The 23,602-nt window shown below is 35.3% G+C and overlaps 1 protein-coding gene across 4 annotated transcripts in view; it reads left to right on the forward strand.

The window, feature by feature from the left end:
• Positions 1–23,602, forward strand: part of EPC2 (enhancer of polycomb homolog 2) — a 160,436-nt gene that overhangs the window by 68,538 nt on the left and 68,296 nt on the right. For all 4 annotated transcript variants that reach the window (XM_074302161.1, XM_074302162.1, XM_074302163.1 and 1 more), the window contains one exon: positions 20,346–20,491. In XM_074302161.1, coding sequence (XP_074158262.1) covers positions 20,346–20,491 — 146 coding nt within the window. The remainder of the gene's footprint in view (positions 1–20,345; positions 20,492–23,602) is intronic.

Genomic DNA, 23,602 nt, shown 5'->3' on the forward strand with positions numbered 1-23,602 from the left:
AGCTCCTTTTTGAACTCTTCCATGAGTTCATTCTCAGTTTGAAACTATTTTCCAACTATTTTCCACTTTTCTTTGGGGATTTTGCCCATCGATGTTTTGACATTGTTTTCCTTTTCTAAGTTTGTGTCTTGGTTTTCCTTGCCACTATAATAACTTTGCATAGTCAGATTCTTTTTTCCTTTTTTACTCTCCCCTTTCCTCCCTGCCCCCTTTGGCAGTTTTCCTTTCTTTTAAATTTGAGCTCTGCTCCAGAGTGAAAGGAGACCTGTCTCAGACTTTTTGTGCCAGTGGCTGCTTCATGCTGCTCTAATGTTATTCTGGGGACAACTGGAGACTCTTCTATCTGATGCTGTTATGAGGGGATGGGATAAGGAGTGGTTAGTACTGCCAGAGGAGTCTGGCAGCTTACCTGGTGTGGAGCTGTGGTGTTGACTAGGTATGAAGTGATGCCTGGTGGAGTGTTTCTGTGTTTTCCCAGAGTTATGTTGAAGCATGTGGTGGTCTAGCAGGTAGAAAACTCCTGCCTGCTCTGAGCTGTACTGATGCATGTAGTAGTCTGATTTTCAGAGGATGCCCCCCTATCAAAGGCTAGACCAAAGCACATTGGAGGCTTGGCTGTTGGAGGACAGAAAGATGCTGTCCTGGGACTACACTGCAGTAATGTGGTGATTCTGTGGAGTTATGTCAAGGCCCATGGGAAATCCTGGTGTTGACTAATACTGTACTCTGGATTTCTTCCTGGTTTTCTGAGGTGGGGCTTGCTGCCAGCTCACTGGGAAACTTTTTATCCTATTGCATTCCCTTTTACCCAAATAAGACAGATTCTTTTCCCTGATCCTCTAAATTTCCTAAACTAATAGATTGTTTCGCCCCCAATTCCTTGCTGGTTCCACTGCTCTAGAACCTGTCTTGTGGTGCTATTTATGGCTGTCTGGATTCACTCTTTACTCTGTCGTCTTGGCTTCTGGAAATCTACTTTCCTTATGGGGCTATCTTCTGTAGGGGAGAAGATAGACTGATCTTTTCCAGTTTATTGTGTGTGAGGGGAAACTTCAGAGATGTTTTGATTTACATTTCTGTTGTTATTGGTGATTGTGGTCATTCTTTTCATGTAATTGTTAATAATTTCCAGGTTTTTTCTTTTATTATGTGCTTTTTGGGAAACTTTGGGTCTTAATACATTTGTGTTAATTTCCTACATATCTTTGCTTATTAAGCTCTTTATCAGAGATATTTCATGCAAATTTTTTTTCTCACCATCACTTCCTTTATTTATCTTTCTACTATTAATTTTGTTCATGGGGGATCTTTTCTATTTTATGTAGCCAAAATTATCTGTTCCATCTTTTGTAAACCTTGCTTGGTTAATTTTGTCATCTTAAGTATTGCTGTTAAACATTCCTTTTTCATTCAAATACCTTCTCTATTTCAATTTTATTACAGTAGTTGGTATAAGATATTATTAAAAAACTAATTTCTACCAGACTGCTTTCCAGTTTTTCTAATAAATCTTGTCAAATAAAAAATTCTTTCTAAATCTTAAGGTTAATTGAATGTTGGGTTATTAGATTCATTTATTTCAGATTCTATTTTGTTCCATTAATCTACTTTCTCAAAATCAGTACCAAATAATTTTGATAATTAGTACTTTATAATATAGTTTGAGGTCATGGAAAGGCTATTCTTCATTCTTACTTTTTGAAAAAAATTCTTTTCCTTAATATTATAAAGTATTCCCTTAAAAATTTTTAGTGTTATGGAAATACCCCAAGCAAGAGAGTAAGTTATTAAATTAATTGTACTATGCTTTGACATTATTAAAAACAAAATATAGACTATGTTTTGTAAACTTTAAAAAAAAGGATTATCAAAGTATAAAAAAGGACAAAAGCGGATGGCAGCAGAATTTAAAGAAACAAATGAAGGTGGAGGAGCAGAGCTGAAATACTAAAGATTTAAACTTGAAAACTCCTCTATAGATCGATTAGTCTATCTTTTTGGGTGACTAGACAATGGAAAATGTGTGTGAATGGAGAGAGGATGATAAAAAGGCATAAGGAAATGGATGATAAACTTTCAAGTCTACCAATGAAGAATGAAGGCATGGTCATTCCTGTCGCCTTTCAGCCAAAAAATATCTGTTGGACATTGGGAGAATATTTATGGGGAGATCCCCATTATAGTAAAATCAGATGGGGTCCCGCCAAGTTGCCATGGAGCAAGAAGTATTTGCATGTAGTGGGAGATGGAGTCTTCATGATGAGTTTAATCTGGTTGAGTTAAAACAGCATTTTTTCATAGAGAGTATTGTACTTTTTCCTTTGGTAGCATCCTGATGTAGAAGAACTGTGTAAGTTTTGGGGAGCATCTCTCTCTCTCTCCTCCTCTTCTCCCTTCTCTCCTCCCCTTCTCCCTTTCTCTCTCTTTCTTTTCCTCTTCCTTCCTTTTCCTTCCTTCCTTCCTTTTGGGGAGCATCTCTCTCTCTCTCCTCCTCTTCTCCCTTCTCTCCTCCCCTTCTCCCTTTCTCTCTCTTTCTTCTTCCTTCCTTCCCTCCTTCCCTCCTTCCCTCCTTCCTTCCTTCCTTCCTTCCTTCCTTCCTTCCTTCCTTCCTTCCTTCCTTCCTTCCTTCCTTCCTTCCTTCCTTCCTTCCTTCCTTCCTTCCTTCCTTCCTTCCTTCCTTCCTTCCTTCCTTCCTTCCTTCCTTCCTTCCTTCCTTCCTTCCTTCCTTCCTTCCTTCCTTCCTTCCTTCCTTCCCTCCCTTCCCTCCTTCCCTTTTCCTCCCTCCCTCCCTCCTTCCTTCCCTCCTTCCCTCCCTCCTTCCCTCCTTCCCTCCTTCCCTCCCTCCCTCCCTCCCTCCTTCCCTCCTTCCCTCCTTTCTTCCTTCCCTCCTTTCTTCCTTCCCTCCCTCCCTCCTTCCTTTCCTTCCTTCCTTTCCTTCCTTCCTTCCTTCTTCCTTCCTTCCTTCCTTCCTTCCTTCCTTCCTTCCTTCCTTCCTTCCTTCCTTCCTTCCTTCCTTTCCTTCCTTTCCTTCCTTTCCTTCCTTTCCTTCCTTTCCTTCCTTTCCTTCCTTTCCTTCCTTTCCTTCCTTTCCTTCCTTTCCTTCCTTTCCTTCCTTTCCTTCCTTTCCTTCCTTTCCTTCCTTTCCTTCCTTTCCTTCCTTTCCTTCCTTTCCTTCCTTTCCTTCCTTTCCTTCCTTTCCTTCCTTTCCTTCCTTTCCTTCCTTTCCTTCTTTCCTTCCTTTCCTTCCTTTCCTTCCTTTCCTTCCTTTCCTTCCTTTCCTTTCCTTTCCTTCCTTTCCTTCCTTCCTTCCTTTTTCTTCCTCCCTTCCCTCCTCCCTCCCTCCCTCCCTCCCTCCCTTCCTTCTCTTTCTTCCCTTTCTTCCCTTTCTTTCCTTTCTTTTTTTCTCTCTCTCTCTCTTTCTTTCTTAATGGGGAGGACATTCAGTAGAACTGGACTTGTCAGTTTGATGTACAATATATTCTTCCTTCCCTCCCTCCCTCCCTTCCTCCCTCTCTCTTTTGAAATTGGAGTTAAGTGACTTGTTCAGGGTCACACAGCTAGGAAGTGTTAAGTATCAGGTCAGATTTGAACTCTGGTTCTCCTGACTTCAGGGCTGGGATGCTCTATCCACTGCGCCACCTAGCTGCCCTTAAAATATAGTTTCTAAGATGCTGCAAAGTTTCTGAATACTATTATTTTTCTCAGGGGTTTTATGCAAAATAGGGGTGTGATATGGAACAATATTGACTAAATCAAAAATATAAGAATAGATTAGGGGTTGAAACATAATACTTCAACAACTTTTCCCCCATGAGATACAGAGATTAAGAAAGAACAAATAAATAGATAACCCGTTAATCACAGGGCACTTTACAGCCAGGGAGATTAGGAAAATACTTATAAGAGTTGGTAACAGAGCTCAGCTTTGAGGGGAGCTAGCGATTCTGACAGGTGGAGATAAGAAAAAAGAACATAGGGGTATGGGGAGCAATTTATGGAAAGGTATTGAGGTCAGGTTCTTCTCTAGAAGAACAAGGGTAGAGTTAGGTTATGAAGGGCTTAAATTGCCAAAAGAACTTTATATTATATCATCATAGAAGCAGTGAGACCCGTTTTAGATTCTTATATTGGGGAGTGATAGTTTCAGATCTGTGCTTTAAAAATGAATGTTTTAGCAGCTCTGTAGAGGATTGATTGGAGGAAACAGGAAACTCTTGAGAGTTGATGAAAGCCAGAATTAGGTCAGTGACTGTGGGCTGAGAGAATGGGAGAGATGTACAGGTATTATGAATGAAACTTGGCAATTCATTGATCATAGGGGATAAGGAAGAATCAAGAAAGTTTGTGCTCTGGACAGAAATGATAAAGTAAGAAGGAATGATGCATTTAGCAGAAAATGTAACATCCTTTTGGGAACATATTGAGTTTGAGATACTGAGCCATTCAGATGGAGATATACTGTAGGTAGATTAAGAAGGACTGGGCTTATTAGAGAGGAAAAGAGGATGAAAAGAGACCAGGTGAGAAACCAGGAAATGGCACTGTTTGAATGAAATTAGGAAATGGCTGCAAGTGCTATCTATTTTCATTGGTTTTTAAGCTCAACAATATAGAATCTGATACTCTTTCCATTGCTTCCCTTTCTATTTACTAGGTAGTCCATGGAACCAGTTGCCAAGATCTTAGGTTTTTTTTTTTTTTTTTTTTTTGATGTTAAATTTTAAACCAGCTTTTCTTTCACCCTCATAGGAGACTGTATCGTGCTCTCCTGGCAGTTACAATTACTAGTCTGTCCTAGACCCACCAGAGTACCTTTGACCACTGTCCTTTGCAGTGTGAGCTCTACCCGGCTCGCCTCCTCTGAGGCCTTCCAAGGTCTCTGGCCCCAATCTCTTGAATCTATAGTTTAATAACCGGTAGCGCACTCAAGAACAACCACGTGTAATCTTAAAAGCCTTTATTATACCTACTCACATAATGCCCTAACTGATGCCCTGACTTGTTGGTTCCCGAGTGAACACCTGGTCAGAAGACCCATGTGTTCACTACCAAAATCCTTACCTCTTTCGGCTACCCATCTTGGCTTGGCCACCCAGGCTAGGAGCCAGGGTGAACAGCACGAGGTTAAAGAGCGCGGTTGCTGCCTGCAGTGGGCTTATATAGGGCCTGTGAGGTCACACACACAGCCAATCAGCGAGAGAGTCACCCATTACGAAGCTATCTCAATATGGCCAGGATCCCGCCCAAGGGCAGTCCTAATATCCACAGAAATTACTTCTGGGCCTCAATCCCGATGCACTGTGTCCGCCCATTTAAAGGGCCCTTACAGGAGACTTCTTAATTCCTCTTCACTTTTCTGCCTTCTGAATGATATTGTCTGCCTAAGATATTTCTACTAGCAACCTTAATTCTGGCTTTTGGGCTATCCAGCCTGACATTTCACATGATAATCTCTGCATATGAGTTAAATAAGATGATGCTACACAACCTAGTTGTACTCCTTTTCCAGTCTTAAATCAATCATTTGTTTCATGTTTGGTTCTAAGTGATTTTTTTTTTTCTGTAAATTTGAATTCTACAAGACTATATGATGATCATTTCTTTTTTTTTTTTATTTAGAATTTTTTTTCCCACAGTATATATGCATGAGTAATTTTTTTTATAATATTATCCCTTGTATTCATTTTTCCAAATTATCCCCACTTCCCTCCACTCCCTCCCCCCGATGACAGGCAATCCCATACCTTTTACATGTGTTACAATATAACCTAGATACAATATATGTGTGTAAATACCATTTTCTTGTTGCACATTAAGTATTAGCTTCCGAAGGTATAAGTAACCTGGGTAGATAGACAGTAGTGCTAACAATTTACATTCACTTCCCAGTGTTCCTTCTCTGGGTGTAGTTATTTCTGTCCATCATTGATCAACTGGAAGTGAGTTGGATCTTCCATCAGAATACCTCTTCATACAGCATTGAAGTGTACAGCAATCTTCTGGTTCTGTTCATTTCACTCAGCATCAGTTGATGTAAGTCTCTCCAAGCCTCTCTGTATTCCTCCTGCTGGTCATTTCTTACAGAGCAATAATATTCCATAACCTTCATATACCATAATTTACTCAACCATTCTCCAATTGATGGGCATCCATTCAACTTTCAGTTTCTAGCTACAACAAAAAGCTGCCACAAACATTTTGGGACATAGAGGTCCCTTTCCGTTCTTTAGTATTTCTTTGGGATATAATCCCAATAGCAGCAATGCTGAGTCAAAGGGTATGCACAGTTTGATAACTTTTTCTGCATAGTTCCAAATTGCTCTCCAGAATGGCTGGATTCTTTCACAACTCCACCAACAATGTATATGATGATCATTTCTGATGGGCATGGCTCTCTTCAACAATGAGATGATTCAGACCAGCTTTCAATTATTCACTGATGAATAAAGCCATATACACTCAGAGAGAGGCCTGTGGGAACTGAGTGTGGACCACGACATAGCATTTTCACACTTTTTGTTAATGTTTGCTTGCATTTTGTTTTCCTTCTGAGGTTTTTTTCTTTCTAGATCTGATTTTTCTTGTGCAGCAAGATAACTGTATACATGTATACATATATGTATACATGTATTGGACTACCTGCCATCTAGGGGAGGGGGGTAAAGAGAAAAAAATTTTGAACAGAAAGTTTTGAAAGGGTCAATGTTGAAAAATTAGCCATGCAAAAAGAAAAAAAAAAAAGTTGAATTCTCAATACTCTCCTTTCTTTCCACTCCCTTCACTGACTCACTGAGAAGGCAAGCATTATGATATTTATAAATGTAGAATCTTGCAAAACACTTTCCATATTATCCGTATTTCTAAAAAAAAAAATATCAAGGAAAATAAAGAGAGGAAATTATCCTCCTATTTTTATTCAAAATTCATCAATTCTTTCCCTAGAGGTAGATAATATTTTTTCATCATTAGTCCTTTGAAATTGTCTCAGAGCAACCCAAGTCTTTCACAGTTGATCATCACTACAATTTTGCTATTACTGTGTACAGTGATTTCATAGTTCTTTCTTCACTTTGCATCAGTTCATAGGTTTTGCCATTTTTTCTGAAACCACATCCTCACAATAATTCTCCATCATAGTCATATGCCAAAACTTGTTCAACCCATTTGAACCCAATTGATAAGCATCCTTTAAATGTCCATTTCTTTGTCCCTCCTCCCTCTTGCAAAAAGAGTGGTCTCTTTCCTTTGACCTCCTTGAAATACAGATTTTTTAAGTGGTATTGCTGGGTCAAAGAACATTGCTGGGTTAAAGCATATGCACAGTTTTATAGCCCTTGGGGTGTAGTTTTGTAAATTCTTCAGAATGGTTGGATCAGTTCACCTTTCCAGCAACAATTCATTAGTGTACCTATTCTTTCCTCATATCCTCCGGTATTTGTCATTTTTGATTATTGTGAAGTGGTCCCTTGAGAATTGTTTTAATTTGCCTTTCCCTAGTCAATATTGATTTAGGACATTTTTTCATATAACTATAGATAGCTTTATTATTTTTCTTCTGAAAACTTCCTGTTTATATTCTTTGATCATTTTTCAGCTAGGCAACTATCTTGCTTCCTCATCAGTCTCCTATCTGATCAGTTGCCAAGTCTCCACAAAATATTCTTTTCTTTTCTCACAGGACCACTACCATAGTTCAGGTCCATACCACTTCTCCTAAGACCTAAGTAATTAGATCTCTGCTTCTAGATTACTTTGTTGTCTGTATTGGCCCCTAATTAATATTCTTAAAGTACAATTCTCCCTGTTTCCTGAATCTTTTTCTTTGGCAAAACCTTTTACAATCTGATTCTCTAACCTTTTTCTAAAATGATACCTTCCTGTTGTATTCTTGTTTTCAATCATAGTGATTTACATTCTATTCCTTATACATAATATTTTATCTCCTGCCTCCATGCTTTTGCACAATCTCTTCCTCATGTGTGGAATGCCCTTCTTCCTTCCTCTTGCTGCTTGGAATCCATGATTCCAGGCTCAGTTCAAATGCTGCTACCTACAGAGGCTTTGCTTGGTTTACCTGAATTGTTCTTGTTCTCTAGCCTTCAGAAATTTATTCAAATTTATCCTGAATACAAGTTATGCTTACTTATTTATGAGAATATAAAGTCCTCATGGGTATGGACTGTTTTGAGATTTTTTTTTTTTTTTTTTTTTTTTTTATCTCTAGTGTCTAGCAAAGGACTGTTTACATGGTAAAACTTTCGATAAATGCTTATGTATTGAATCAGTTATTCCGAAAATAATAGTATCGAAGAGGTGCCAAAAGTAATTTTGGAATCCAACCTTAATATTTTAATATTGCGGAAACTCACAGACTCTTAAATGCTTAGATGATTGTCTTAAGGTAACCAGTTGTTATATCGGGATTGGAACCAAGATCCTCTGACTCCAAATTTAGCGCTTTTTTTGCTATACTATTTTATTGTCCAGATTTAATTAAATAATTGAATGAACATTTTTTTTTTTTTAAGCACTCTTGATGTGTTAGGAACTTGGCTTGGCTCAGAGGGATGTTAAAATAAAAACAAAAAAACAGTTCTCACCCTCAAAGAGGTTATATTTTACTGAATCAGGCCTATTCTGAAGGATTTCCCAAACTTCTTATAAAACCTATAAAGCCTTTTTTATATTTAACTGTTATAATGGCTAGTTGGAAAAACTTAAGTTACATAGTAGTCCATTGAACCCCCTCATCACAGAAATCAATATGAAGTTTCCTCTTGGGACCTTTTTAAGGAAGAAAATGGCAGCTTCCCTTGTGTACTGTTTGTTATGTTATTTGTGGAGGATTCACAGAGCTTCAGAATTAGAAGAAACTCCAAAGGTCTGTCATATACATGACTGAGAACTTTTTATTATTTAGTTGTTTAGTCATGTAATAACTCTTTGTGTCCCTGCATGGGATTTTCTTGGCAAAGATAATAGAATGGTTTGCCATTTCCTTCTGCAGGAAATAAAGGCAAAAAGATTAAGTGGCTAACGATGGATTTGAATTCAGGTCTTCTTGACTCTACCCCAGTGTCCACTGATCCACCTAGCTACCTCCAGTTCTTTGTAGAATGTGCTTTTTTAAAAAAAGTGGTCATCTAGCCTTTGCTTAATAGTAGCTAATATTTATATAGTGCTATGTTTAGTGCCTTATAATTATCTCATTTGATCTGTACAGTAACCTTGGAAGGTAGATGCTGTTATTAGTTAGTAAGTGTCTGAGGCTGGATTTGAACTCATGTCTTTCTGATTCCAGGCCCATTGCTCCATCCACTAAGCCATCTAGATATCTTTTCATAGTGGAAATCTGGATCCTTCTACAAAACTATGGACTTCATATCTTACCTAGGTCAGCCCTTCTGTAACAACTGCCTTTTGTTTCTAGTTATGCCTTTAGGAGCAATTGATTAGAAATAACATACCCTCAGGTTTAGAACTGAAAGGGACTTCAGAAGTCATCCAGTGTTGGGTGACTTGGTATCATGAAATTGGGGTTCAAATCCTGTTTCTTATAGTTATTGTTTATGTGATTATGGGCAGATCACTTATCTGGTCTCATTAATCTTGTCTGTAAAATGAGGGAATTGTAGTAGACTGTCTCTGAGGTCCCTTAAGTTTTAAATTTATCCTGATGATATTCTTTTACTGCTATAATGACAGATACTTATTAATTATCAACGTCAACCATCATTAAATTGTTTTTGATTTTTCAGCTGCAAATTTTTTACCTCCCTCTACTTCTCTCTCCATCTATTGAGAAGGCAAGACATATAATACCTGTTATAAATAATATAATCAATTAAGAGTTCTAATGGAATTGTATCCTTGGCAAAACTTTTTGCCACTATCATAGAGAATTTCCAGATGGAAACAGGGTTCCATATGGTTGGTGATTTCCTCCAGATGTTCCTATTTACAAAGGATATAGCACCCAGAGTAGTTCAGGTTTTCTAAAATGAGATCCACATTTGTTTTAAGATATTCCATTTAAAGATCCTAACAGTAAAAATCAAGTAGATGAAGTAGGCCTGTTGCCTTCTTCAGTATTCAGTTTGAAGGAAAGTTCGTTGAATTAATCCATATGTATATATGCATTGCCACAGTAACTGTGGCAAAACATTTTTTTAGAATGCAAGCTTCTTGGAACAGTTATGTATCATTTTTGGATGAATAATTTCTTATCTTGTGTCATTGATTTAAGCAATGTATGACATTTGATCATAAATCAATTTTTGCCTTTTTTTGTATCCTTAGTGCTTTTCATCATTCCTGGCACATAGTGAACTCTTAATAAATGTTTGAATGCAAACAAGTAGCTATTATTGACTGGGGAAGAACAAAAATCTTTGTGGGATTATTTACTATACATAATATTAATGATGCAAGTCATGTAATGTTTTAAGGCTTACAAGATATTTTCCTCACAATAACCTTATGTGGTAAGTAATACAAGTGTCCATTTTACAAATTATTAACTGTAACCTGAGGCTTAGAAAAGTGGTGATTTTTCCCAAGGCCTTCCTGTCACATAACCGATAAATTTACAAACTAATATTAATCCAAATTTTTTGACTACAACTCTTAACATTCTTTCCATTAAGCTACTATGTTATCGGTCTGTGTGTTTTTGGTTTGTTTTTTTTTTTTCCAGTTTAATTTTATTTTCAGTTCCTAAATCTTTCCCTTCTTCCACCTTTTCCAGTACCCCTTGAAAAGGGGTATCTATACATGTGAAGTCATGAAAAACATAATTTTTCCTTTAGCCATGTTCAGGGGGAAAAGGGAAAGAAAAAGAGACAAAAATATGCTTTAGTCAGCACTCTAAACCCATCAGTTCTCTATCTGGAAGTTGATAGCATTTTTTTATAATCATGAGTTTTTCATCCTGAATCCTTTAGAATTATGGTGGATCATTATATTGATTGATTAGAGTATCAAAATATTTTACAGTTGATTATTTTTGCAGTGATGCTGTTAAGTGTGTAATTTATTCCCCTTTTCTGTTCACTTCACTTAACATCAATTCAAATAACTTCTCGTGTAAGTTCCACATATAAGTTCATATAAAACTTCCTTTCTTCATTTCTTATAGCATAATAATATTCTGGTACAGTTTCATATCATGCCAGTTAATGAGCCATTCCCTTCATTTATGTCTCTCTGTCTTTGTGTCTCTCTCTCTCTCTCTCTCTCTCTCTCTCTCTCTCTCTCTCTCTCTCTCTCTCTCTCTCTCTCTCTCTCTCTCTCTCTCTCCCTCTCTCTTTCACATACACACTCATTTTATTTTTGAAAATAAATTTTTATTAATGTCTTATTTTCACATTGTTAAAATTTCTCCTAATATCCCTCCTTTTTCCCAGAGAACCATCCCATATAACAAAATACATTTTTGAAAACAGATGGAGATTTTCAAAACCATTAAATACATTGAAAAAAGTCTGAGAAAAATATATAAAGCTGCCAGCTCCTGTGGGCTTCTCATTTCTGGAAAAGAATAGGGGCCAAATTTATTTTTTGTAAATTGGCAACATTGACTTTTGATTGTTTTGTGGTGATGGTTCTTTCCAATTACACCATCATAGTCATTGTATATATTGTTCTTTTGGCTCTGCTTACTTAACTCTGCATCACATCATGTAAATCTTTTCCATGCAGTGGTAATAATAAAGTGCTGGGCCTAGAGTCATTAAGACTTGATAAGTTTAAATCTAGCCTCAGACACTTCAACTCTGGTCAAGTTACTTAAATGTATTTGCCTCAGTTTCCCTCATCTGTAAAAAGAACTGGAGAAGGAAATTATATTCTAGGTTTCCTTTGTCAGGGAAACCCCAATTAAGGTTATGAAGAATTGAACATGATTAAAATAACTAAACAGCAACAAAAATTTTAAGAATTAGACTTGTAATTTCATTGGCATAGGGAATTAACAGTTATGGAAACTACCTTTATCAATATAACTTGACATGTTCTTTAAAACTTGAAGTCCCAGAGAATTGTTTAGAGTACTGAGAGGTTAAAAATTTGTATAGTCACATAGCCATTCTGTGTAGAATATGAAGCCATGTCTTCTGACTTATGATATAATTCTTTATCCACTATTCTTTGCTATCTTTCACAATTTATGAAACCTATAAAAAGTAATTGTCAAAGTTAATTGGTCCTCAAAGAAAACATGATTTGGGCAAATTTCCAGGGGAATCTTATTATGGATTTAAAATGTACATACTTCATAGATTAGGAAATCATTTATATTATTTAATTTAAAGGCTTACATTTGAAGAATTTAAACTCCGAACTATGTCTTAGTGGTGCTCTCTGTGTGTGTGTGTGTGTGTGTGTGTGTGTGTGTGTGTGTGTATGATTGCAGCTTAACACTATTGCATATGGTAAATAACTAGAAAAAAAAACAATGAAGTGGTAAATAATTTTGGGATTGTTTTGGGAGTAAATGAAGAAGTGGTTGGGGAAGAAATCATTGATAAAATGTAAAGAGCCCACAATTTTCATACTTTGTCTTTAACTAAGGGATACTCCATATGTTCAGGATGGTATGAGGTTAATTACAGTCCTGGCCTCCTCTTTTCCCAAAGCAAAGTTTATTTTATTTAAAATAAAAAATTTAAAATGTTTTGGAATTAGAATTTTATAATGGATATGGAGGCAGCTTGATGCTGCAGTAAGATAGGCCCCAGACCTGGAGGCTTAGACAAAGTTCAGATTCAGCCTCAGTGGATTAGTAGCTATGTGATCTTGGGCAAGTTATTTAAACTCTGCCTCATTGTCCTCATCTGTAAAAATGGGCATAAAAGTAGTACCTGCTTCCCAGGGTTGTTGTGAAAGCTTAAATGAGATGATAATTATAAAGTACTCAGCAGTTTCAACACATAGTAGGCACTATATAAATGTTTGATGTTGTTATTATTATCATAATAGTCCAATTAAAGGAAGCTTTTCTGGAATATATCTAATCCATAAAGTGGGAGATAAAGCTTGAAATATAGAATTGGATTTTTATCATAAAAAATGATGCCAAAAGAAGCTGATTCTATTATTAGATACTATAGAGCAGAGATTCTTTCTTGTTTGTGTGTGTCATAGATATTGTAAAGCAATGGATCTCTTCTCAGAATGTGCTTTTAAATGCATAAAAAAAAATAAAGGGATTACTGAAGAAACCAATTATGTTGACCTACACTTGTCAAAATATTTTTAAAAAACAAGTTCACAAACTTCATACCTCCCTGTCCTAGAGAAGAGCTACAATAAGAAAAGAATAGCAGTGAAGAATCTTGAAATTCAATCTATATCAATCAACAAGTAATTATTAAGTATCTACTATGTTCCAGGAAGTAGGTAGCTGATAGTTTAGTGGATAAAACAATGGGCCTGGAGGTAGGAGGTCCTGAGTTTAGATTTGGCTCCAGGTACTAACTAGTTTTGTAATCCTACACTGTAATGTTCTGTTGTCTCCAGAAACTGCCAATTGCTCTCTGGGAGGAAATCTACTGACTCAACTCAATCCCAGACTTGACCCTTCTTCCTCCAGACAGCCCTCTCAACTCTGTCCCAGAGTAGACTAACTCCTTGCTCAATGTTGTCTTCTTTTATCCTCCCAGAGAATGGGCGTGTGAGAACTCAAGAGCTTGTGGGAAAATTACTTCAACCAATGAATTTGCTCCTTTTAAAGGTTGTGTAAACTCCTTTTCATATGTAAACTCCTCCTCAGAAGTTCAAAGGGGTAAACTCCCCTTAAAGGCTGGAAACTAAAGGTGTGAACTAGAGAATTGTTAAGTATCAACTTAGAACTTAGTAAGAACCTAACACTACACCAGTCACTTAACCTCTGTTTGCTTCAGTTTTCTCTATAGTAAAGTGGGGGATAATAATGGTACCTGACTCACAGGATTGTGGGGAAGATCAAATTGAGATAATATTTTCAAAGCATTTATCACAATGCCTGGTATATAGAAGTATTATATAAATGCTGCTGTTACTATTGTTATTATTAGTAGTATTTGTTGTAGCAGCAGCAATTAGTGAAACAATTTTATTTAAAAATAGTTAAGTTCACAGGTGGCTAATGACTTTAGATTTTCTCTTGCCATCAGGTCTGTCTGTCTACAATATCTAGTAACTAATTAGAAAAATGGATTAAGGACAAAGTGGCAAGTCATCTACAATGCTGAGGTTGTGAACCTGGGTAACTGAGAGGATGATGGTATTCTCAATAGTAATAGGAAAGTTTGAAAGATGGGTTAGTTTGGGAGGAAAGAAAATGAGTTTTGTTGTGGACATGTTTAGTTTGAGATGACTCACATTGCCTACTCCATAGTAATTGCTAATATAAAAATTTAAAGGAAACTCATCCTGACTAACTAAGGGATGTTGTAGATATTAGCTTGGAATTCAGGAGAAAGTTGGATATATAGAGATTGAATATATAGATTTGGGAATCATCTCTGGAGGTGACAATATAGATAGAGATCATTTAATTCATAGAAACTGATAAAATGACAAAGAGGGATCCAAAATACCCTAGAGAAATGAAAGAGGAAAGTTACAGAATAATAGTCCAGGGCATATGGGCAAGCCCATAGGCAGTAGAGGAATTATAGGGTAATAAACATATATTAAGTACCTCTTGTTATTAGGTACAGTGCTATAAATGCTGGGGTCACAAAGAGGCATAAGACAGCCCTTCTTTTCAAGCCTCTTCTGCCTAATAGGAGAGGTAACATACTAAAGCTGAGGGTTGTGGGAGTTGGGAGAAGGTAATATCCTGCTCAGGAGCATGATAAAGTACTATCAAGGTAAGAAATAACTGATGGAGATATGAGTCAGAATTGATTTCACCATGCAGAATGATGAGTTTCTAAAGATACTAAAACCCATGAGTTCAGCTAGTTGAGAAATTATGAGATGAATTTGATTTTTTGCTGTGTTCCTAACCCCCCCCCCCCCATTCTTCATAGTAGAGGATTAGGGAAGAACTCTGTTTACATAATTTCTACTCATTCCAGTCAGAGGGGAGAAACCCCAGTGTTGAATTTATGTATTTGAAAGGCTGTCATGTGAAAGAGGACTAGACTCATTCTACTTGTCTTATAACAGACGTAGAAACAATGATAAAGCAAATTTTCCTATTATTTCTGGAGTTAGAACTATCCAAAAATAGAATGGGCTACCTATATAGAAGATTAACCCTTAGTAAATAGTAAATAGAGGTATTTATGCAAAGGCTAAATGATTAGTTGAGAGGATTTGTGTGTATGCAAGAGTTAGACAGTATGGCCTCATATTTCTTCCATTTTTGAGATTACTCTTTGCAGTGAATTCCATAGAATGTAGTAACCTGTGGTTCAGGTAAACATTACTGTTAATGTATCAAAATTAGTTGAAATTGATCTTCACCATTTATTGTTTTTATTTTTCTGTTGGAGAAGAGAAGATGCAAAGGAGAAGGGAGAATACATGGTGGGCACTGTAATTAAAATAAAAATTAAAACAGGCAAAAAAGAAGTGGTTTGGATACAGTTAAAATAAAAAATTGATAGTGAAAGGTGTGCATAATTTAGACATTTGAATCTAAATATTTGGAGATAAATAACATTGTGCTCTGCCTAGAGAGAAGAAAAACTGGATACATTTACTACTTTCATTTTAGGTTCAAATTGAATTTATAAATTCAAAGAATTCAGAAAAATTCACCCACTAAACATAGAACACCAGTTTAGGAAGGATGCCTTTTATTACTGAAGATTCTCTAGTGGTAGAATATGTATTAAGCAGATATTTTATGTAGCTATAGGGTACAAATAATTTTGATATTTCTATAAGGTTTTAATATTTTATAATATTAATATTTAATACAATATAATTAATATTATTAATATAATAATATAATATTGATATTTTCACTATTTCTATAAGGTTTTAATATTTTACAAAATATATATGTATATATATATTATGCCATTCAATCCTCACAACAGTGATAAATCTTTTTATAAATGAGAAAACTAAAAGGTTTAATGACTTCCCCATGCTCACAGATAAGTCAGTCATGCTTCTTTGAATAAAGATAGTAGATATGTGAATTAGAGACATTAGGTAGTAAAGAAGGGGTGCTATAATAGAAGCAACTGGTAGCACAGTAGAAAGTGTGTTGGAAGTTCAAATCTAGCCTCAGACCTTTTTAACTAAGTGACCTTGTTGGACAAGTCATTTAACATCTGTTTGTTTCGTTTTCTCAACTCCAAAATGGGAGAAATAACAATACCTTGCAGGGTTACTATGAGGCTCAAATGAGATATTTCTAAAGTTCCTGGCACTGTACAATGTAAATGCTCACTATCCTTCCTTTCCCTGGTAGTGTTGGGGTAAGGTGGAGGGGGAAAGGCTTTGTGGTAGGCTGTTATGAATGGGAATTGTGTGGGACAAATATCGGAAACAAAAACCATGAGGAGATATACTGGTGAAATAGCTATGTAGAAAGTTTCATGTCTGTGTGTGCTGAGAAAAAGGATCCCCAGGGATTGAGTTTATAATCAGAAGGAAGTCAGAAGGAACAGTATAGAAATCTCTCACAATTGGGATGGATAATAGGATGAAGAATGCCAGTACTAGGGGTTCACCCCCAACATTTGGACAGTGACACTATTGTCTTCAATTTGCTGGACACCTTCGTTAGAATAACGGTTTTCTTGGCCTGGAGAGACTTACATGAACTGATGCTGAGTGAAATGAGCAAGACCAAGAGGTCATTATATACTTCAACAACAATACTATATGATGATCAATTCTGATGGATGTGGCCATCCTCAATAATGAGATGAAACAAATCAATTCCAATAGAGCAGTAATAAACTGAACCAGCTATACCCAGTGAAAGAACTCTGGGAGATGACTATGAACCACTACATAGAATTCCCAATTCCTCTATTTTTGTCCGCCTGCATTTTGGATTTCTTTCACAGGCTAATTGTACATTATTTCAAAGTCTGCATTTTGGATTTCCTTCACAGGCTAATTGTACACTATTTCAAAGTCTGATTCTTTTTGTAAAGCAAAACAACTGTTTGGACATGTATACATATATTGTATTTAATTTATACTTAATATATTTAACATGTATTGGTCAACCTGCAATGGGGGGGGGGAGGAAGAGAAGGAGGGAAAATAGAACAAAAGGTTTGGCAAATGTCAATGCTATAAAATTACCCATGCATATATCTAGTAAATAAAAATTATAAAATTGAAAAAAAAAAGAATAATGGTTTTCTTATAGGACCTCAGTTCTTATCACCCAAAACTAGGGTTCTATGGAATTTTTGTGCAATGCTAACATATGCTATCAATGTAAACAGCATATATTTGAGAATCTTCAGTGACAAAAGACACCCTTCCTAAACTGGCATTCTGTGCTTTAGTGGTCACAATGCTTAGTGAGTGAATTTTTCTGAATTCTTTGAATTCATAATTTGAATCTAAAAAGAAAGAAGGTAGTTATATCTGGTTTTTCTTCCCTCTAAATAAAGTATAATGTTGTTTACCTCTGAATATTTATATTCACATTCCCTGTCTCTTGTGTACTAGGTGTAGTTTTTTTTGCTCAAGTTGGGATTTCTGACAAAACACAGAGACTCTAATTTATTCTCTGTATTTTCTGACTTTATATTGCAATTAGCAATAAAACAAAGCAAGCTGAAGGCAAACAGTGTTTAACCAAAAGCATTTGAATTGAAAATAGGACAAATTAAATATCTATTGATTAAAACTTTTTTGTTGTTATTGTTCAGTTGTCTCTGATTCCTGGTGACTATATTTGGAGTTTTCTTGGCAGAAATTATTGGAGTGGCTTGCCATTTTCTTCTGGCAGAAGTTAAGTGATTTGCCCAGAGTCACCCAACTATTAAGTATCTGAGGTAATTTTGAACTCGTGTAGTGGAATCTTCCTTATTTTAAGCCCTGTATACTATCTTAAGCCCTGTATACTATCTTCTGTGGCACCTAGCTGATGCAAACTTCTCAGCATAGTCTTGAATGTCTGAACCTGTTATTATACATCCATTTGTTGGGTATTTTATGATGGAAATTCCTTTCTTTTGTGGCTTGAATTAGAGGGTATTTTAGCTCTTTTCCAACTCTGTTTCTCTGATTTTGGGTATGTGGAATTTCCCTTACGGGAATTCTCTCTACTCTTTGAATTACAACTTATCTGTTACTTAGGAGTTTCAGAAAATCGCCTGGTGGTAGTTTTAAGTGATCTTGATCTGCCCATGATTACAAAGACAGTATGTATTAGAAGCAGAACTTAAACCCAAGACTGCTTATTCCAAGGCCAGTTCTTCATCCATATAATCATACACTGCTTCTATTATTTGTATGTTTTTCTTTGGCTATATGTTTTAAAGTTAGAAACATTTTTTCCTAATGAACAAACATTTATAATTTCTTTGTGAGGGGCATTGGAAAAAGAAAGACTGAAACCTTTATCAGAAATGTATATAGTAGAACAGAAGAATGTTCCCCATTGACGATGTCCAAAAATTGTATGTCTGAGTTCTTATGTTTAATCTATCGCCTCTCTAACAGGAAGGGGTATCATACTTATCATTGGTCCTTTGAAAACATGGCTGGGGTCATTGCAATGATCAGAGTTGTTAAGTCTTTCAAAGTTGTTTTTCTTTACAATATTGTTGTTGCATAAATTGTTCTCTTGATTCTAATAATAATAAATTAATACCAATTATTTCCAGGTTTCTCTCAAACTCTCTTCTTCATTATTCCTTATAGTATCATCATGTTCTGTTATAAGTATTTCAAATTAGCTAACTTTTTCTTAACCGTTCCATAGTCAATGAACATCCCTAACCTTAATTTCTAATTCTTTGCAACCACCAAAGAACTGCCAAAAATATTTTTGTACATGGGAGTCCTCTTCCCCCTTTTTTATTCTCTTTGGTGGTAGTTAGGGCTAGTTGCTAGGTCAGAGCTTTAGGGGGTATATTTCAGGTGCCTTCCAGAATGATTGTTCTCCTGTCCTTGTATGTTTTCCTTGTGTATATGTTATGATTAATATTTTTTATGAATCAAATATTATATTCCTCTCTGGAGCCTAAAAAAAAAAAAAAAAAAAAAAAAAAAGACACTGGTGCCAAAGTCACAAGGACTTGAGTTCAAATGTGAGTAAAGACCTTAAACACTTAACTAGCTGTGTGACCCAAGCAAGTATTTTAATTCCATTTCCTCATCAAAAAAAAAAACAAAGACTAAGCTGACTTTATGTAAGTGTACATTTGGATTATTTTTGATAGCTGACTTTAAGACACTAATTTCTATTTATCTTTTAAATATTATAATTAGTTTTTCTATTATTTCTAATGACTTATGTTCTTAGTTACATTTGCTGTAAACTTTTTTGTTTAAAACTACCTTTATTTATACATATAAAATCTCTCAAAATAATTTGAGTGCAAAAAATTTTCACTTAGACATTCTCATGGTTTTAGATATGCCTCAGGAAGTTTGTACAAATCTGATTTAGATCAAGTTTTCATTGAACTTTGGGAAATTGTTATTTAAAGAGTTTAATATCTGAGGTCATATTTATACATTTAGATGCATAATTCCTTTACATTTGGTGTTTTGTTTTAAACTTTAAAAAGTTATTATTATTATTATTATTTTTTTAGCTTTTCTTAAAACAACAACATAAACAATTATGACTGTCACTTTCTAGTGACAATCCCTGGATAGAAATGTGAATTGATAGGGAATATTGGACATGGGGAAAAAGAGCATTAATATCTCATTATATAAAGTGCACAAAAGCAAGAGAAGGAAGATACATAAAGAGTAATATCAATTTATTATTACCTTTTAAAGCTTGTATATACACATATTGTATTTTAAATCTATAATAATAATTGCTATTTATATGGTGCTCTAAGGTTTGCAAAGTGCTTTGTCTCTCTGTACACACACATATATGTCTCTAGTCACATAACATGTTATATGATAGGAATTCATATCCTTTTATGATGTCTGTGTTAATGATTGTTGAATTAACATAAAAAAGAAAAATTTTAAAATATTGACGTTACTTCCCAGCGACACCAAGGAGATTCATTTTTGTAATAAAACTATAGATTATAAAACACATTGCTAATATAGTTTGTGCTTTTACATTGTTTCAGCTTAATTTTAAATTCTTGATACTATATTTAGTATTGGATAATTGTATAATTTGCCCTTGAGTTGAAAGACTCTTTTTTTTTTTTTTTTTTAATTCTTTCTAGCCTTTAATCTGGACAATGAACAACCAGATTATGATATGGATTCTGAGGATGAGACGTTATTAAATAGACTCAACAGGAAGATGGAAATTAAGCCTCTGCAGTTTGAAATTATGATTGACAGGCTTGAAAAAGCCAGTTCTAATCAGGTATAGTACTCCATAAAATTACAATTTTATCTTGTTTTATTGTTAATCTAATGAACAGTTGCTTTGTTTTTTATTTGTGGGATGTTTATTTGCTTTTTCTTGAATTACTTTTGTTTGATATTTTGCAGTTATAATATCAGACACTATTCTGCCCTTTGAAAATATTTCAGACATTTGTAGGTATATATTATATAGAATAATAGACGATAAGAAGCTTGACTGATTATCTTTTGTGACCACAACTAGTCCACATAGTCTCTTACAAAGAACCTAATAGTTTCTAGCATTCTCATTTTTCCAACCAGTGTTGGCAGTGTTTGCTCCCTAAGGAATCATAGATGAGCCACTGTATCAAAATAAGTGCTCTTGTGACTTACTGAATCCTTGGTGGGGTGTTAATGATTGGGAAGAAAGCTTTCACAAATACTGAGGCCATAGAGATGGTCCTTTTCAAGTTTCGTTCATAGTTTTGAAATAGTATTTGTAATAATATTTCCCAGAAACATTTATCCTACTTTTAAAGAAGACCTTTTTGTGAATAAAAGAATGGATAAAAAAAGTTATTCCCTTTATTTTAAACTTTGCAGAGGAACACATTAAAATGTTCCTTTTTATTAATTTATAGCAGCATTTTTATAAAGCTTTGAATTTTGCAAAGTGCTTTAAATATATTCTCTCATTTAAACTTTAATTCAACATGATGAGGTAAGTAGTGTTTATTTCCCCATTTAACACATGAGGAAACTGAGGCTAACAGGCTAAACAATTTGGTAGGATCACACAATTTATAATTGTATGAGAAAATATTTGAATTCAGGTCTTTCTGACTTCTAAGCCCAAAACTCTATACCAGTGGTCCTCAAACTTTTTAAATAGGGGGCCAGTTCACTGTCCCTCAGACTGTGGGAGGCCTGGACTATAGTAAAAACAAAAACTCACACTCTGTCTCCGCCCCTCAGCCCATTTGGCATAACCCCATGGGCTGCATATAAACGTCCTCAGCCCATTGCATCTGGCCCGAAGGCTGTAGTTTGAGAATTCTTGCTCTATACTGTGCTACTTAACTTAATTTAATTGTAATCTTATTTCTCTTGATACCTCTCATTTCTATTTTACATTTATTTCTTTGTATATCTCTCCACCAGTGAACTTTCTGTTGTAATAAATCTTTAAAAAGATAGTGGAGGAAAAAAAAGAATTCATCAAAACCAAACCAGGATGTCAGCCTTGTAGATACTGTCAGACATGGTTGAAATTTGTACTTAAGTGTTAAGAGTAACTAAATTTACTAATTGTCCCTTTTTGGAGATCTAGCAGCTAGGTGTGAGGTTGGAAGGATTCAAATGTTGCCACAGAATCTGAATAGAGCTGACTGTAATGTGAAACCTAGAATAAAACAGCAAGATAGCAAAAAGAAAATAAGAAGTAAAAACAGATAATTTAAAAGAATGGTGTGAAGATCACTTACTGCTGAGATAAGTTATTCTGTATTGAGGTAGAGATATACTCTCACTCATTTGTTTTATTTCTCCCATTCCGTTGACTTAAGGGAGGCATAGATTTCTGAAGGGAGAGATTAGGGAACAAGTATTTATTAAATCTCTAATGTGCCAGACACTATTCTATATGTTTTACAAATAATATCTCATTTGATCCTGATGAAAAGCTGAAGAACCTGCTAATTAGAGCTATTGTTATCATTTTAGTTTTTAAGTGTTTTCATATTTGCAAAGAACTTATATCATTAAAATTTTAGCTAAAGAAAAACATTTTAATCACTTTAGTTAGTCAGTAAATATTTATTAAGTACCTGCTGTGTTCCAGACTTCTGGGAATACAGAAGTGCTCACATAGGAGACAACATGGAAATAACCCATGTACAAACAATATCTTTCTTCCTTCATCCCTGTAGCTCTCTCCCCCCTTTTCCGATTTCCCTTTCTCACACTTTGAAATATTCAATGGGAGAAAGGCACTGGAATCAAGTGGTATTAAAAAAGGCTTCCAGTAAAAGACATATTAACTGAGATGTCAGAGAAGCTACAAGACAGAGATGAGATATTCTAGGTATGGGAGGCAGCCTGTGAGTGCCTGGAATTAATTGGGAGATAGAGTATCTTATGTAAGGAATAGCAAGAAGACGAATGTCATGGGACCACAAAGTAGATAGTAGTGGGGAGAAGTTATGAAGATAGCAAAGAACCACTGGAAGTTTATTGAAAAAAGAGGATGACATAGTTGCCTCTTTGCTTTAGAAAAAATCATTTTGACAACTGAATGGAGTAAAACGTGCTTGAAGCCAGAAGATGAAGTAGCAGTATTCCATGCAGGAAGTGATTAAGGTCTGTACCTGTGTGGTGACAGTATCAAAGGAGAGATACTTAAGAGATGTTATGAAGAGAAAATCAACAGGCTATAAGGCCTGGTTATATATGGAGAGTGAATGAGAATGAGAAGTCAAGAAGGACACCTAGATTGTTAGCTTTGGGAACTACAATAATGAATGTACTGTCATCGGTAAAAGGAAAGTTTGAGGTTTTTGAGGAAAAGGTAATGAATTCAATATTTTGAACTCATGTTGAGTTTGAGATGTCTATAGGACATCCAGTTCCTGATGTCTAATAAATAAGGCAGTTGGTGATATAAGAGACTGAAGGTCTGCAGAGAGAGTAGGGCTCTTAACATTTGTCCATAGACTATAGAAACTAAGAATTATCACTTTGGGACATTATATCTTATGTCACCTTCACTGGTGGCAATAATAATTCACAATTACATAGTTGTAGTTTACAAAAGTTGCTTTTTTTTTTTTTTTTCTTCCCCTTACTTTTTTATGTCTTTTAATGTATGTAGTGAAATATCTCCAGTTTTTAGAAAGATTAAGTCACTTGGGGCAGTCAGGAGGGCCTGAGTTCAAATCCAGTCTCAGTTACTTAACACTTATTAGCTATGTGACCCTAGGTTAGTCACTTAATCCCCCAATTGCCTCATCCCCATCCAAAAAAATGATTAAGTCACTTACTCAAAATTACATATATATATATATATATATATATATATATATATATATATATATATATATATATATATATATATATAAGACTTGAACTC

The sequence above is a fragment of the Sminthopsis crassicaudata genome, chromosome 3 (genome assembly GCF_048593235.1).
Source record: "Sminthopsis crassicaudata isolate SCR6 chromosome 3, ASM4859323v1, whole genome shotgun sequence".
NCBI lineage: Eukaryota > Metazoa > Chordata > Mammalia > Dasyuromorphia > Dasyuridae > Sminthopsis > Sminthopsis crassicaudata.